The 17,542-nt window shown below is 39.7% G+C and overlaps 1 protein-coding gene across 1 annotated transcript; it reads left to right on the forward strand.

Annotated features, from left to right (window-relative positions):
* The first annotated feature begins 3,104 nt into the window (after nt 1-3,104).
* DYNLT3 (dynein light chain Tctex-type 3) lies at nt 3,105-13,775 on the forward strand. The gene is made up of 5 exons (XM_067724695.1): nt 3,105-3,242; nt 5,691-5,732; nt 10,770-10,893; nt 11,551-11,628; nt 11,926-13,775. The coding sequence occupies exons 1-5, from the start codon at nt 3,213-3,215 to the stop codon at nt 12,000-12,002; spliced, it is 351 nt and encodes a 116-aa protein (XP_067580796.1). The 5' UTR covers nt 3,105-3,212; the 3' UTR covers nt 12,003-13,775.
* The last annotated feature ends 3,767 nt before the right edge of the window (nt 13,776-17,542 follow it).

Below are 17,542 nucleotides of genomic sequence, written 5' to 3' on the forward strand. Positions count from 1 at the left end.
TTCATTTATGCCCCATTCCAAATATTTTCTTGTGACCTGTTTTTAAAATTTCACTAATTAAATCTTCAGCTTTGTCTAAACTACTACAGAACCCATCCTTTAAATTTTCAATCTTGGTTATTGTGTTTTGCACTTCTAGAAATTCCATTTGGACATTTTTCATACTTTCCAGTTCTTTGAGGAAATTCTTAATATTATCTCACATACATTAAGACACACATTTTAAAGCCTATTCTGATAATTCTACCATCTAGATCCCCTGTTGAGTTGTTCCCATTGTCTGTTGATTTAGGATAATGCTGTTTTGTCTCTGTATGTGCCAAGTTATATTTTATTGTGCATCCGATGATATACGTGAACAATTATGTATCTAATTTGAGGCCTAGGATGATGTTTTCTTCCTCCAGAAAGAATTTACATTTGCTTCTGGGAAGTTGGCTAGAGACATTAGCAATGCCAGATCACCTTAATTCAATTTCAGGAATTGAAGTGATTTAAAACTGAGCTTCAGTGCCTGCAAGATCAAGTTTTATTGTTTGACACCTTTTCCTAGGGTGTAATCCTTGGATTCTCAACCCACAATATGATTGTTACCAAAGATCTCCTCCTTGGCAGGGCATGGAACCTGGTTATATTACCTCTTGGCTCATAAGCAAAAGGCTTTGCATCTTCTACCCCCACAGGGGGAAAATATTTGTCCCAAATGCTCTGCTCGTGCTTCTAGGTTGCATGCTTCTCCAGGTCTTAGATGCATAATTCTTCCCCATATTATTAAAACTCCAATTCCTTTGAGCAAATGCTTATTATATTTTGCACAACTTTCCTAACTGGCAGTGAAAGGGTTAGTTCTAATTACTTAGACCACCATTACAGAAGCCCTTAAATATAATTTGAATGGTTTATAAAATGGGTCTAAATGTTTTATCAGTTACTTCTATGAAGAACACTTCTCAACAATAGAATCTATTAAGATTTGGAGGAAAAATAGTTATTAAAATGTCTCAAACAGAAATTGCATATAGCTATTTTAAGCATAAATCCAGATATAAAATATTATTCATGAAAGCAAGACTGAGGGTCTCATTAAAAGATTTGAAAGATTTCATTTGGAAGTTTTTACAAATTAAATTTTTAACACTTTTTAATTTTATTTTTTCCTTACAATTATATAACTTAAAGAAAATATTTTTTAATTAAACAACATAAAAATACCCCAAAGCCCCTCTAGTTCACTCCAATGTATCATGCAAATATTACTATCTTTTATATATGGACCACAGCATGAAAATAGTTGGTAAGGACTTTCCTACCAACAATTATGTCACATCTCTTTTTCCTTTCCAGTAGCACTCACTTTTCACCATTGAAGGTGAAAATACCAAACATGTGTTTTCCCATAGGTTTTGCCAAGGGAGGAATCACATGACTGAATGTTGGCAAATGGGAGGGACCTCAGGAGAAGACTCCACAGGATTTCAAGTAAAGATTTGCCTTCCTAAAATAAATTGATCAACCCAAGTCAATGTCCATTTTCTTCATTGGATGTGATACCTTCATTCCTTGTGATACCAGAACTGCTGCAGCCACGTGTGGCCATGACTAAATATTGCTGATATGCTGAGGATAGTAGAATGGAAAGACGGAAAGCACAGAGACGCCAAAAAGTTGTTGAGCAACTGAACCAACGTGGAACATCTCTACCTCTGTATTTCTGGCTATGCCAGAAAACAAATGTCCTTAGTATTTCAGCTCATCGTACTTGAATCTTCTGTTACTTGCAACCAGGATACTAACTAATAAAGCTATGGTGGTTTTTTTTTTTTTTTTTTTGCGTTACGCGGGCCTCTCACTGTTGTGGCCTCTCCCGTTGTAGAGCACAGGCTCCGGACGCGCAGGCTCAGCAGCCATGGCTCACGGGCCCAGCCGCTCCACCGGCATGTGGGATCTTCCCGGACTGGGGCACCAACCCGTGTCCCCTGCATCAGCAGGCGGACTCTCAACCACTGCGCCACCAGGGAAGCCCAGCTATGGTGGTTTTAAAGCATGGTCCCCAAACGACACTTGTGCCGTTGAAAGGTAGGCCTCTTCTAGAAGTTGGAAAAGGCAAGGAAATGGATTCTCTTCTCGAGCCTCCAAAGGGAACGTACTCCTGCAGACTCACTTTAGATTTCTGACCTCTAGTACTGTAAAACAATAAATTTGTGCTGCTTTAAGCCACTAAATTTATGATAATTTGTTACAGCAGCAATAGGAAACTAATACAGTGATTGAGAACTTGGGTGCTGCTAGCTGCTATCAGCCTCCTTAAGTTTAAATCCTTCTTCTACTACTTACTGGATATATGACCTTTGGCAAATAAACTCTCTGTACCTCAGTTTCATCTTGAAAGATGGGATGATGGTAACAGAACCAAACCTGCTGGGTTCTCACGGGTTTAAATGAGAAAATCCTTAGGATTATCTGAAACTTCGTAATTTTTAAATAAAGGTAACCATTGTTCTGCTAATATTTATAATTTGATTTAGTATATTTGTACCTTCTCTCCTACAAATTAAAGTTCTTTTGTTTTTTGGTTTCTTTTACATAGTCATGGAGGAGGAGGGGTGTAAGAGCATCCGCTTCAGGAGTTGGAGTACATACAGCATCTCGTTAGATCCTCACAACCAGCCATGAAATAGGTGTAATTTTGTTTTCATACGAGAAAACTGAGGCTGTGGGAGGTTAATTTTTCCAAGTGACATAGCTAGTAAGAAGACAAATCAAAGCAGCTTGTTCACCATTGCGTTCACTACACTTATTTGCTGGATTATGATGCACGAATATGTGCATATAACCATGGCAGTGGGCACTCATAAATACTGCAGAGTTTAGACGGACTGACGCTAGGTCACTCCATCTGACCCACACCGGCACAAATCCCAGCTTTTTAACACCCAACCCTCGTTTCCAGAAAGGTTGGAGGTAACAGAGAGTCACTTCCAGTCGCAGGAATCCTGCGGGAGGGTGGGATGGGAGTCGGAGCGGGGGTGGGGGGGTGGAGGGGTGGGAAGGGCAGGAAGGGCAGGAAGGTGGTAACGCTGTGACGCAAAGGCGGGGCCTGCGTGGGGAACGCCCCGGGCCATAACCGGGGGGCGGGGCCTCCCCGGGGCCAGTACGCGGCCGCGTAGCTAGACCTGCCCATCCCTCAGCCCCCTAGGAGAGCTGGCGCCACCATGGAGGAGTACCATCGCCCGTGCGACGAGGTACCGCCCCTTCACCGCCCGCGAGCGACCCCCGTCCGCCTTGGCGCTTAGTCTTGGCCGGGTGGTCTCCCGGCACCCGGCGGCCCCGAGAGTTGGGGTGCGGCGTCCTCCGAGCCCGGGTCCTCTCCTCGGGGCCCGGGATCCGCCCCGCCCATCCTCGGCTCCCCACCCCGAGGGCCTGAGGGTGGGCTGAGAGTCGGGGTGGCAGGGGCTGCTGGGAGCACAGGGGGCTGGCAGTGAGGTCGGGGCCGAGGGGTGGAAGGCCTGACTCGGGGTGCGTGGGGTAGGGATGGGGTGGAGGGAGCCGCCAGTCTGCAGGGCGGGCCTCGGGAACCGGTCTTCCTGGCTGCTTCCTCCGCCCCTTGGTGTCCCAAAGCAGGTGCCGCATCCCCGCCAAGCGAGGCCCTGGTGGCAGAGCCGGTCCCGCTCCCGGGCACTCTCGTCTGGGTGGTTTGGAAGGAGGCGCCTTATGGATTAAGGAGCCCTTGCTTACTGACTCAGGCTTCCCGAAACCTCACCAGAATCCCGTGATGTCATCTGTCATCTTCCTGTTACTGATGGGGGACTCTGACTTTCATGGCGGCTAAGTGACTTGCCCAAAGTTAGAACTGCCAGGAATGACAGATGCTCCATTTGAACCCAGACCTCTGACTACACAACTACAACTCTGGCTTCACTTTAACCACGATGAGGATGAGGCCTGTTGGATCCCAGAATAACCCGTGACAGGGCAGTATAAACAAAGACATCTTCTGTCCAGTGGTAGCCACAGGTGAATGGTGCGGTGAAATAAAAGTAGGCAGGCACGTGGTGGAGGTGCAGCATAAAATGGTGTATCATTAGACCCCTGAAAGGGGCTTCTGAACCATTCATCTCTAGGATGTGGGCTTCTGCAGAAGCTAAGACCACATTTAAATTCATTACTTCTATGCTGCAGGTGGCATACACACCTCAAGGTTAGTGGTAAAGTATTCTCATTTTAGAAATTGAAGCACAAGCAATTTCACCCTCAAGAAGCACTAGTCTGCTGACTCCTAAGAGGTTCTGTACTGCAGTACCCCCTAAATACCTATATTTAAAAAGAAAATTACATGCGTTACCATGGCCACCCAGTACAACCTGATTATCGGGTGACCTTCCAAATTGAAGTGGAATGGACATCCCATTTAATTTGTAGACCACTTTTGAAAATAGATAAGGACCTTATTTGAAGGTAAAATGACCATTTTAATAGGGGCAGTTGTGACACCTGTTTTCATGATATTTCTGATTATTTAGGGTATTTTTATTCCTTTGTTGTTGGGGAATTATCTGGTGTAATTAAATGAGTTGAAAATATTTTAAATCTGTACTCAAGATGGTACTTATTTTCAGAATTTACTTGGTTTTTGAACTGTTTTGTTGTATAGTGGGATTTACAAACATGCTGATGTCATACAGCACCTAAAAACGTCTCTATGGAAACAAATCATGTACTACCTGAAGTGCTTTGGTTTAGATTGCAATCTTATCACGTAGCCTAGTTCTTGACTCTAGGACATTTCCTTGTCATTCATGGTTGCTTTTAACTCAAGATTGTATCAAGCCACTCCACAGGAAAGACTAAGTTGCCAGACCTGTTATATTATAGGTCTATATAGATTATAGGTCTAACATATTATTTATATGTTATAAAGTGACATTAATTTGGAATGATCAAGTATTTTCATAACCTTTAACTCAGAAAAGCCACATTTTTGCCAAGCATAAATTAAAAACAAACTTGAAACTTATCTATTCAGCATTCTTTTCTCACTCCCCCTCATTTTCACTTAGCTGCAACTATTTCCTGTGTACTGATAACACATCCTTATACCCACCTCCTATTTCCTGAGCTTTACAATCCAATAATCCTCAATCTCTGGTGTTCATCAGAATCACCAGTAAAGCACTTTTTTTTTCTGTGCTGTCCATATCTATTTAAAATTTTTTTATTTTATATTGGAGTATAGTTGATTTACAGTGTTGTGTTAGTTTCAGGTGTACAGCAAAGTGATTCAGTTATACATATACACATATCTATTCTTTTTCAGATTCTTGTCCCATATAGATTATTACAGAGTATTGAGTAGAATTCCCTGTGCTATACAGTAGGTCCTTGTTGATTATCTGTTTTATATATAGTAGTGTTATATGAGTAAAGCACTTTTTACAAAAACATAGTTGCCCAGGCTCTGCTTCAGAACTAATCAAGATCTCCATGGAGGTAGGTGGGGAAAGCATTTTGCGATTTTAAAGATGATCAAGGTGGGATTAGTAGCCTCAGTAGACTTAATGCCCCTTTTCACTGTGGTCTCCTGTCACTAAAACCTGTCTAGGCCAGCCTAGGTTATTCTGTGTAGCATCATAGCTACCAGGAAAAGGAAGTCTGTATTGAAAACAACTTTATCTTTTGTTTTCCATCTTTAGGTCGGCTTCAATGCTGATGAAGCCCACAATATCGTTAAAGAGGTGAGTTACATATCTTGTTCATCTTGAAGATTGATGCATTGGTTGAAATTTTAAAAAGCTGTGTTTTGACTTATGGCACAAAGTTAGAAACCTTCGTATTAAAGCAAGATTTTTCATATTTATTCACTAATTCTTTATAGGGGTGCTTCTATGTTTGTTGTGTTGGATGCTGTCAGGCATCTTGGGGCTTACCCTGAAAGGGATAAATATTGATCTAGAAAACTGGCTTGCTGTTTTCTAAACTGATTCTCTGTCTTTTGAATAAAAAACTTTTATTCCAATGGGGCCAAATATTATTTTAAATGTTAATGCCCTAAAAGTATATAGGTAAATTATATGTATAGTATAATAAACATATAATTATAGTATATACATACATATATATGTATGTATATATATATATATGTGTGTGTGTGTGTGTATATATATATATATATATCAAGTAAATAAAAGACCCTAGAAATATCTGCTTTGGTTATTGTATGCTTTTTTTTTGCCCAATATAACTGGAAAAATAGGGACTTCCAGTTGTTAAGACTCTGCACTCCCAATGCAGGGGGCACAGGTTCGATCCCTGGTCGGGGAACAAAGATCCTGCATGCCTCATGGCACAGCCGCGCACACACACACACAGATTGGAAAAGCAATCACTTAATATCTTTTAGACACTGATATGACGGTAAATCAAATTCTTCAGAAAAATATTTGAAATATGATATGTGGTCCTCGTGTTAGGCAAATAGACAAGAAGTTCCCTTTGGGACTCAGTGTTGGCAGAGGAACTTTAATTATTCTAGTGGTATCACATACAGACGAACTGTGGGTAAGGTATTTATGAACACTTTTAATAGTCCTGAGTCATTTTTAACTGTGCCAAATCCTAGAAAAAAATAAGCTGGCCTGGAAGGTAGGCTTGTATTGTGGGCATGGCTGTTGCGGCCCGCGTCCTAGCAGCAGGCCCCAACTACCTTTAGGTTTGGCTGGATTGGCTGGCCCTCTGGGCACTGAGCACCATCTCAGTCCTGAGACGATGCCTTACCTGCCTGAATGCTTAGGGCACGAACTCACCCGGAACTCACCCAGGGCTGGCCTCGTAAAACTAGGATCAACGTGAGGTCTGAGAGAGCTGGATAGGCACCTGAAAATCCCGCCATATTTTAATAGTTCAAAATCATGTATTAGAGCTTTGTAGCCAGGAATATATCATTATTATAACAAAATGCAAATGTTTTCGATACCTTGACAATGCAAAAGCACAAATGAGGGCAATGGCGGGGGGTGGAAGAAGGGATGGAGGTCATGGGAGGGCAGGAGTGATAACAGCTTCAAAGTGGAAAGTCAAGAGAGACTGTCCTTGGTGGATGGAACATGAAGCAAAGGATGCTGGGGTATTAGAGGAATCTTTTAAATAGTACCTTCTTCTTTACCCACATTATGAACCATATGAAAAGACCAAAGAGTTAGTAGAAAGAGAACCAAATATCACCTTTATTATTGATAAAAACTGAGTTGGAGATTGGAGCTTGTTTTGCTAACTCCCTACCTGTTCAGTTCAGACCTTGGAAGAGGCATCCAAGGGAAAGTTAGAGTCAGCAGAGAGAAACACTCAACCAGGCTGGTGCCTTTCGTTGCTCTGGGTGAAGAGGGAAGGAGAAACCAAATAGCGAAGTCCAAGGCATTTGGGAGATTGGCCCTCCCAGATGAGAAAGGTACCAACCAGTAGCTCACTCCACCTCCATGGGGAGGAATAATAACAGGTGGGACGAGAGGCCAGGGATGATAAGGAAAAAATCCTCTGCGTGGAAGGAAACATCCAGAGTAGAAAAGAAACTTGCTTCTAATAATGTAAATATATTGAAGTAAAAATAGCAAATTCATTATATTGAGGGATGTGGGGAGGGGGGGCAGGAGGTGGCAGGTGGTCCTAGGGAACTAAATTTTCATCTGTCATAGCAGGAGCTCTAGGGATGTTGTCTAGAATTCATAAATCAAGAAATAGTTATATAAACATTATTTAGACATGTGAGTGACCCTTAAGAGATAAAAAAACAGTTGTACCCTAAAAGTGTTTCTTCTGTGGAAGGGGGCTGGGGATGGGAAAGGGTGGGGAGGGGATTCTTATTTTTCATTGTAAGCTCTTCTGTTCTGTTGGATTTTTAAACCCATGTGCATGGGTTACTTTGATGGTTTGTTCAGTTAAAAGAACCATGCTTCTTAAAATGAGATACCCATATTGAGTGGTGGCTAGGAGGTTCTAGAAGCCGCTGGGTACATTTTTTTTTATTAAAAAAAAATTATTTATTTATTTAGGCTGTGTCGGGTCTTAGTTGCGGCACGTGGGATCTTTCATTGTGGCGCGCGGGCTTAGTCGCCCCGCGGCATGTCGGATCTTAGTTCCCCCACCAGGGATCGAACCGGTGTCGCCTGCATTGCAAGATGGATTCTCAACCGCTGGACCATCAGGGAAGTCCCCACTGGGTGCATTTTAGAGCATCAATTTTACTTCCATACTTGCAAGAGGGAGTTAAGTAATATAAATAATTTAACACCATTTTCAAATGAAAACAAACTGATACATTATGGAGTCAAAAGCAAGCTTCATTTGAAATTTTCATATAAAATATGAGACTCGAAAGACATCTCAGGTTTGCCACAGCTGGCTTTCAGGTACCTGTGTATCCTCTTCCCTCCCCCTCTCTTCCCATGAGCCAACTGTCTTTGCCATTGAGGTATTTGAAAGGTGATGGGGGGGGGAGAGAGAGAGCACTATTTGAAAACATTTCAGCACTTCCCCGATGATTATACAGTTTCAGCAGGCATTTCTGTTTTTCTTATCTTTTGCTGATCTCCTTATTTTCTTAGAGTCCTTCCTCTGAGTCCCTATGCTAATATATTTTTCCTGCTGAAGTCTTAGAGCCACTCACTTACTGGTGATATACATGTTTTATTTATTGTCAGTAACAGAATTTGCCCACAAATTTTCATATAAAAAGTGAGTTACAAATGGAATTAACTTGGAGCTTAATCTAAAGTATATTTGATTCAGGATGCCCAGAGAGTATATCAAAGCCAGTATTACTTCAACAACAAACATGTATTGAGTGCCTGCTCCCTGCCCGAGTTCTGAGTTTGGCCCTGGGAATACAGAGCAGGTTAAGGACCTCATTATCTAGTGGGCCTCCTGGTTAAGTGGTAATGAAGAAGGCTAAATGTTAATTAATAGTAATTAGCAGGGCTATTTACAGTGGCATCCACATGCCCCTGATATTTCTGTTGTTTGGAGCAGAACTTGAAGCAGCCCTATTAGATAACCTGAAAGTAAACAAGGGCTGGTAGTTTCCCATTAAGGTACAGCAGTCTAGGGAGAGGAAGAGGTTTCCCAAAGGCCGTCAGCTTGGGTATGGTAAAGTCAGGATTAATCTCTGTCCCCGTGATCCTTGGGCCACTGACCCTCCTAAGTCTTCATGTTACATTCTAGGAGAGTAATTTGAGGTACGTTGTTACTTTCTTCAACCCCTCTAAATTTAATTTCTCTTCTTGCGTTTTATGATTAGTGAAGAGTTTATACTATTCAGCTTAAGATTCCATATTAATTAGTGCCTCTACTCTAGTCCAGTTGTAGTAAAGGAAAGCTGCAACGTGCACGTGTGTGTCTGTCTTACTAAGCTGGATTCTATAAATGAATTGAATGAGTGCTTTATTCTCCAGGTCCTATCACTTGAATAAAAAAATAATAGCAGCAAAATAAGTCAGAGAAAGACAAATACTGTATGATCAGACCAATATGTGGAATCTAAAAAAATCCAAACTCATAGAAACAGAGTAGGATGGTGGTTGCCATGGGGTGGGGAAAATGTCGGTCAAAGGGTACAAACTTCTAGTTATAAGATGAATAAGTTCTGAGGATCTAATATACACCATGATAATTACAGTTAACAGTACTGTATTGTACACTTGAAGGTTGCTGAAAGTAGATTTTAAATGTTCTCAATACACACACACACACACAAACAAAAGGTAAGCATGTGAGGAAGTGAATGTGTTAACTAACCTTATTGTGGCAATCATTTCACAATATAACGTGTCAAATCATCACATTGTACACCTTAAACTGACACAATGTTGTATGTCAATTATATCTCAATAAAGCTGGAAAAAATAAGATAACAGCAGCAATAATTATAATGATGTAATAATATCTGTCATTACTTATGTGTTTACTCTGTGGCAGTCACTGTGTTTGAGCACACGGCTTTCCTTATCTCACCCCATCCTCACAACAACTTGATGAGGCTGTTATCCCTACTTTAAAGATTAGGAAAATAAGGGGTTTCAAGAGATTAAGTCACTTGTAGAAGGTCACACAGGGGTGGCTGAGGTGACCTTAAAACCTAAGACTGTGATACTAAACCGGTACTCTTAATCAAGTATCAGAAGTGGATGCACGTAAACACCGTGGAAAATTAACTTTCTCTTTTTAGAGTGCCTAAAAACTAGCGTTTGTTGATGATTTACTTTTAGTGGCAGGTGTGCTTGTTGTTTGATAGCTAAGCCGTTACATAATATGAAATAGGATATAATTATTGTACATGAGAAATATATCTTTAAGTTGGTCTCATCCTTTGTTTCTAGCATCTGAAACCTAGTTCAAATCCCAGCTGTTTCAAAGCCATTCTTTAACCAATTGATATCACCCTTTTAAAATCTCCACCCCCCCATAATGACTTACCACCCTTGATTAGTCTTCCTTGTATTATAGAGTTCTTTTAGTAGCTTCTCTGCTAGACCGTTAAGTTCTTTACAGTAGAGGCCATGTCACATTTATCTTTATATGGCCTGTAATATCTCACAGAGTGAGATGACGCATGCGGAAATGCTTTGAAAATTCTACAACAGTTAGAGATGATGCATAATAAATACTTAACAGATGCATATCTTGTAAGATGTTTTATTAGGTTATAAGTGTATTTTATGTTTTGAATAAATTTTTTGATGTGATATGTGTATACTTTGTTTAATTGTCCTCTGCCCTTTTAGTGTATAGATGGGGTCTTGGGAGGTGAAGATTATAATCATAACAACATCAACCAATGGACCGCAAGCATAGTGGAACAATCCTTAGCACATCTGGTTAAGCTGGGAAAAGCTTATAAGTATATTGGTAAGTATCGGTGTCCTTCTTCACTAGTTTACTCACCTTTGTTCCTGTGGTTTTTCTCTGAATTTACAGAATGTAAATGAATGAGAGACACTCAAGTTGGATACTAATAGGGGGTGAAGGACTTCTGACTTATTCATCACAAAAATAATCTGTGATAATACCTAACAGATGGAGATCTTTCACAACTCAAAAGCAGTGTGAGCTCCTGCCAACCATCTACTTGTCTTGGTAGCATCATCCTTTACATTTGCATCGGTTATCGTCAGTGAGATTCCCTCAGCCCTACTGTCTTCCTTTCATCAGTGCCATGCCTCCTTACGTGTAGGACTGTGAAGTACCACACAATACTTGTAAAGTGGAATATTTTCTTTCTTTTTGTGTCTGAATTATGCCCATGGGACAAGGCACATAATTTCACCCAGATTTTTCCTGCAGTGCCCGTCACCATTGGTTATGGCACTGGGCAGCAAACAGACTGGACCCAGTGGGGTCAGAATCGTGCTGGTAAATAATCAAGATGAGACTTATTTTTTTCAATCCATTCGCTGAATGCTTTGTTTTCTGTTATTTTTTATAGCTTTTAGAACTCCGAACTCAAACACTCAGGTACGTTTTCCTTCGTTTGTAAGTGTTCTTACTGTGCAACTTTATTTTTAGTGACCTGTGCGGTGGTCCAGAGGAGTGCATATGGCTTTCACACAGCCAGCTCATGTTTTTGGGACACCACATCTGATGGTAAGAGACTTTAAGCTGATTCAAACAAAATCCAACTTCTAGCAAAGTCAAATAGTGTACTTGTTATCGAATCCTTATTTATCTCTAATTAAATTCCCACAAGACTTTATCAACAGAATTGCTTTGTACCTAGTGACAAGTATGCCGTCAGACAAATAGGAAATATGAAGATTGAACAGATTGCAGGAAATGTGATATTAAAACCTATGAAAAATGTATATATATATATTTTTTTTTTTTCCTGGTAATTCTGATGTTTTGCTGGTATTTCAAAGTCCTTTTGTTGTGTATTTTCAGGAACCTGTACTGTAAGATGGGAAAACCGAACCATGAACTGTATTGTCAATGTCTTTGCCATTGCTATTGTCCTGTAACAGGCTAAAAATGTTCGGCCAAAACCATTAACAAGAATTTGTCACTGTATCCTTTCTAAAAAGAGTAACAGTTACTTATTCGTGTGCTAGATGACAAGTGTGCAATATGCTTCAAAACTATCAACAAAAACTGAATAGTGCAAGCAAGCAATCTCATAGGAAGTTGGCAGATTATCTCATATTCCTACAGCATCATTTGAATAGGAAAACCTCAACATTAGCAAAAAACAAATACAGAAATATGGCATGACATGAAAATACAATCTTATATTTACACTGGCTTTTCACTAATAATATGTACCTAAGAAGATGGGGAAAACCATTCAGATAATTAAATTCTCTTTCAGCTAGAAAAGTTAACAGGGATAAATATATGAACAAAAATACTGCAAGGATAAATGTGGAGAAAATGATAATAATTAGTTAACACTTCTTAGTTTTTTATTTCTCCTTCTTAGTTGTACATATGATTTAGTGGAAAGTAATTCCATTCTTTTTCTTTTTGGCCGTGCCACGCAGCTTGTGGGTTCTTAGTTCCCTGACCAGGGATTAAACTCGCACCCTTGGCAGTGAACGTGCAGCGTCCTAACCACTGGACCGCCGGGGAATTCCCTTAAATCAGCTTTTTAAATTTCAAATTCTTATTTACATTTGAAGGTGAATTAAATCAGGTAAGGTAAACAAAATTAGTTACAGTGTATGATGAAAAGTATATGACTCTAACAGCTGCCTTACACTTCATTCATTCCATGTGTTACAAACATTTACTGAATGTCTGTTATGAGCTATTTCTCTGCTAATTATAGTTATCAATATGCTGTTCAAATTCTAAGTTTCTTTTGGTACCTATTCAGTTGGACAACTGACATTTATGTTTGGGAAGAAAAAAAAAAGAGTTGTTTTACAAGAGAGGAAAAAAGTGAATCTGGTTATCCAGGTAGAAGTAAGCAAATGAAAAGCACTTATTGCTGACAGAATTATAGATGTAATTTTAAGAATTGCTCCTAACAAGCAAAAAAATGCATAAAATATGCAACTCTTAGTTAAAGGCCTTATTAGCAGTATAATATACAAGTAGTAAATTTTGTCATTGCTTTAGTTACAATCATCTGTAAATAACTTTAAATACTTATTATGTGAGGTTCAAATTGAGTGGGGTAAAGTATAAAACGTATACAATCATTAGCAGGTTATTGAATATCTCAGGGCTTATGAAATATAGTTAAATTTATTAAGAAAATAAAAGATGAAAAATTAGAGTACACAGCTGGCCACCAAATGCGAAGTCAATTTGCTATTTAACCTTGAAAACAAAGTCAATTTTGCATATTACCACTAACACTAATATATATAGGGAGTGGAACCATGATTCATTGAATTCTGGGGGGAAAGAAAAGCTTAATGTTGACAATATTAAGATAGTATTCTTCTAGGAATACTATGTGCATGTTTGATATTTTGCTGAGTAACAATAATTGTTCAGTGTGTAAGAAGAAGATGAAGAAAATACAAGGATGGAGTTTAATGCAGTGATCTACATTTTGGGCACGTTAAAATTTATCAGTCATTACCTTTATGTTAGTTTACGCTGCTGGCTTTTGTGCCTTGAAGATTATAATAGTGACCAAAATACATCTGTGCGGTTAAGGCTTGCTTTTGATTATTGTTATTGAAGCCTGATTTTAAAAGAATAATAATCAAAAATACCTCGTGAACTTGCTGTCTGTTCTGTTTCTAGTTAAAATGTAATAAAGATTATCTTCCTGCACTGTACGTTTGCTTCTGGATGTTCACTGAATAGTTAAAGAAATGGCATTGTCTTTAAGAAATTCTAAATAACAGGAATGAGGAAGAGAAATGAATGTCAGACCACATAGATACATTGTACAGAATAAATGCCATTAAAATAGCAACCCGAACCCAGTGTTGACCATTACAACATAAATAACAGCTCCTATTTCATGCCTTTTATTATTTTTAATAAAAAGTTATTTTAAAAAGCAGTATATGGGCTTCCCTGGTGGCGCAGTGGTTGAGAGTCCGCCTGCCGATGCAGGGGACGCGGGTTCGTGCCCCGGTCCGGGAAGATCCCACATGCCGCGGAGCGGCTGGGCCCGTGAGCCATGGCCGCTGAGCCTGCGCGTCCAGAGCCTGTGCTCCGCAACGGGAGAGGCCACAACAGTGAGAGGCCCGCGTACCGCCAAAAAGAAAAAAAAGGCAGTATAAAATATATTCTATAACTATTTATTAGCTTTAATAACTATTTTTTGGCAAGGAATTTTGTCCTATTTGTCAACTTTCAATCGAGTTGTTGCTGTTTTTTCTGTTTTTAATTAAAGACTTTAAGTATGTAAAGTTAGGGTATTCAGATGTAAGTACTAACTCGTAGTTTTGTAAAGCTATAATTTTATGTTTGTAAAGTACCTGTATACAGCCCTAAATGATGGCAACATCTCATTACATTTTCTGTGGTAAAAAGTACTTTTTTGCTCTTCTTTCCACGTTGGATGTTATCTAATTATGAGTCACTGAAAGCATTTTCACCACCTACAGTCATCATCACATTTTAAAGGTAATCTTACGATGCTGCGGATTATATTTTTAAAGCTTGAGTAAAAAACCTTGTCTATCCTTGATAACAGTTTTTTAAAAGCGGGAGAAAAATCTGTGATTTTTTTTGTAGCAAAGGAACTAGGTCTTTTTTTTTTTTTTTTTTTTTTTTTTTGCGGTATGCGGGCCTCTCACTGTTGTGGCCTCTCCCGTTGCGGAGCACAGGCTCCGGACACGCAGGCTCAGCGGCCATGGCTCACGGGCCCAGCCGCTCCGTGGCATGTGGGATCTTCCTGGACCAGGGCATGAACCCACGTCCCCTGCATCGGCAGGCGGACTCTCAACCACTGCGCCACCAGGGAAGCCTGCAAAGCAAAGTTTGAGAGATGAATTGAAAATTTCACTCCATGTGCTACAGTCTACCCAAGGGGAACTTGTTTTATAATCTAGAAGGTGGAGCTATACTTGTGGCTAAAGAGGCTTATAGTTTCAATGTCTAATAATTCAGTAAAATTGACCTTTGCATATTTACTAAATTCCCTATAAAAGGATCTTAAGCATTCAGCCTTTACAAGATTTAGATAGCCACCATCAATATACATTAACCTCAGTGGTCCAGGAGATTCTAGCCCACCTTGTCTAATTGCAAATCCTGTATTTCTCACTGTGGTCCCAGTCAATGTCATCCCATGTCATCCTTGGATATGTAGGATATATTGACAATCCAGGCCTAATTAGAGATGGCCCCTAACTGCTTCATAAAGAGTATCTCTTCCCAAAATGGTTTCTAAGGATCTCAGAGATGAAGCGGGAACTTTGTACAGACACTCACAGTACCACCGGGATGGTATGTATCTTCCCTATAGGACACAAAATGTGGGCAACTATCCCCACTCTGGGATGCTTTAACGGTGAAGCCTATATGGAGAAGTTTCTTTGTAGTTCTGCCTAACCAGGTCAGGGAATTTGATGCCTGGGCTTATCCAGTAATGTATATTCAACTTTCTTCATGCCAAAATAAACCTTTTTATTTTACTGAATGCTGTGTCTTTTTAGATATTTTTATGTATGCCCACTTCTAACTTGAGATATTTCAGTCTGGGTTTCTCAAGGCAGAGTTTTACATGAGGCAGTATTATTACTTAATGAAAGTTCTGTTATTTTCATCCCTAGTGAAAATTAAGATTGTATCATGTACCAACCTTTCCTTAACCTGTAATTTTGTAGGCTAGGAATTTGGATTAAGCTGCATGAGCTAACATAGGCTTTCACGGTTAATGCTCATATAGAATACCACCCAAAATGATGAGGATTAGAGTAGTGGTCTCTGAATAATTAAATTAAAGCAAACTTGTTCTGTAAAGGGCCAAAAAGTAAATATCTGAGACATTATAGGCCTTTGCAACTACTCAAGTATGCTGTTGTAGTTTGAAAACAGCCCAGGACAGTATGTAAATGAATGGGCACGACTGTGTTCCAATAAAACTTTATTTACAAAAACAGGTGGCAGGCTGGTCATAGTTTAACAACCCCTGTATTAGAGTAAGAGGTGTTTCCTAGCCACTTAAAAAATTATACCTTAATAATTTGAGAACTTTTTTCTTTTTGTTGTTCTCAGTTATAAACAATGGAACACAAAGCACTTTTATATGTTATGTTTTCATTATCTTGGACTCAGAGGCCTTACCAGTAAACCAAACTTATACTCTCCTTATTAAAAGAAAGAAGGGCTACAAATCAACTTCTCCAAAACTAAAGTATTCCTTTTTTGATGTATATCACCTAACTTTTCACAAGTTTACAGATAATTTTATATCTTATTATATTGGAGTTCATTTTACAACCTTAGTTAAAGGGACGTTATTATAAAAAGGTTAATGTTTTGTTATTTACTGATTTTTGCTTTTCTTGTGGCTAGGATGGACTCTATTCTACCCAGAGAATCACCCATGCATACTGGACATGGCAGTCGCCCATTCAATGCCTCCTCTTAGAAATCACTCTCACACACACACACACACACACACACACACACACACACGAAACTGCACAGCCCACAGATGAAATGACCCTGCCCCACAGTTTGGGGAAGTAGATGTTCTTTACCCAGGAATGGCTACATATTGCACTAGGCATGAGCACCTGACCCAATGATGGCTTATCCATAGATTGATTTTTAATCCATAAGGTGGCTGGGATACATTAAGCTAAGCAAAGTATTGATAGTTCTCTCTGAAGTTTGGATCAGAGAATAAGGAGAGCATTATTCAATAGGAGAAAACGGGGGGAGAGAAAAAGAAAAGCAGAAGTCTCGTCAAGGACTCATCCAAGTTTTCTTATTAGCAGAACTGTCATCACAGCTGCCCTCTCCTCTCGCTACCACCCTCCAACCCAGGGAAGATAGACCAAACTTCCAGTACCAGCGACACCAGCAGCAGTGTTGAGAATGGTGTCAGCAGCAAATGTGGCAGAGAGAGTGGTGTGTTAGGCAGGGAGCTGGTTGATGGGAATGGTCTGGTAGATGGCTTAGAATCACCAGCATAGGGTGATTAAAAAAAACAGAACAAAAACCTGTACACAAACGTTCATAGCAGTGTTATTAGTAACAGCAAAAAACTGGAAATCACTTTGACCATCAATGGGTGAATGCTTTAACAAACTGTGGTACATACGTGGACTATTACTCAGAAAACACACACACAAGAAGTTGTATGAATCTCCAGAGAATTACGCTGAGTGAAAAAGCCAATCCTAAAAGAATACTGTATGATTCCATTTATATGACGTGTTTAAAACAAAAGCTTAAAAAATGAGGTTGGAGATAGTGGAGGGGGAAGGAGGGAAGGGGGCAGGAGGGAGGGGGGGTGGTTATAAAAAGCCAACATGAATCCTTGCGGTATTGGAACTGTTCAGTATCTTGGCTTTGGTGGTAGATACACAAACTTACACATTATAAAATTGGGTAGAACTAAATACACACAAACGAGTAC

The sequence above is a fragment of the Pseudorca crassidens genome, chromosome X (assembly GCF_039906515.1).
Source record: "Pseudorca crassidens isolate mPseCra1 chromosome X, mPseCra1.hap1, whole genome shotgun sequence".
NCBI classification, from domain to species: Eukaryota; Metazoa; Chordata; class Mammalia; order Artiodactyla; family Delphinidae; genus Pseudorca; species Pseudorca crassidens.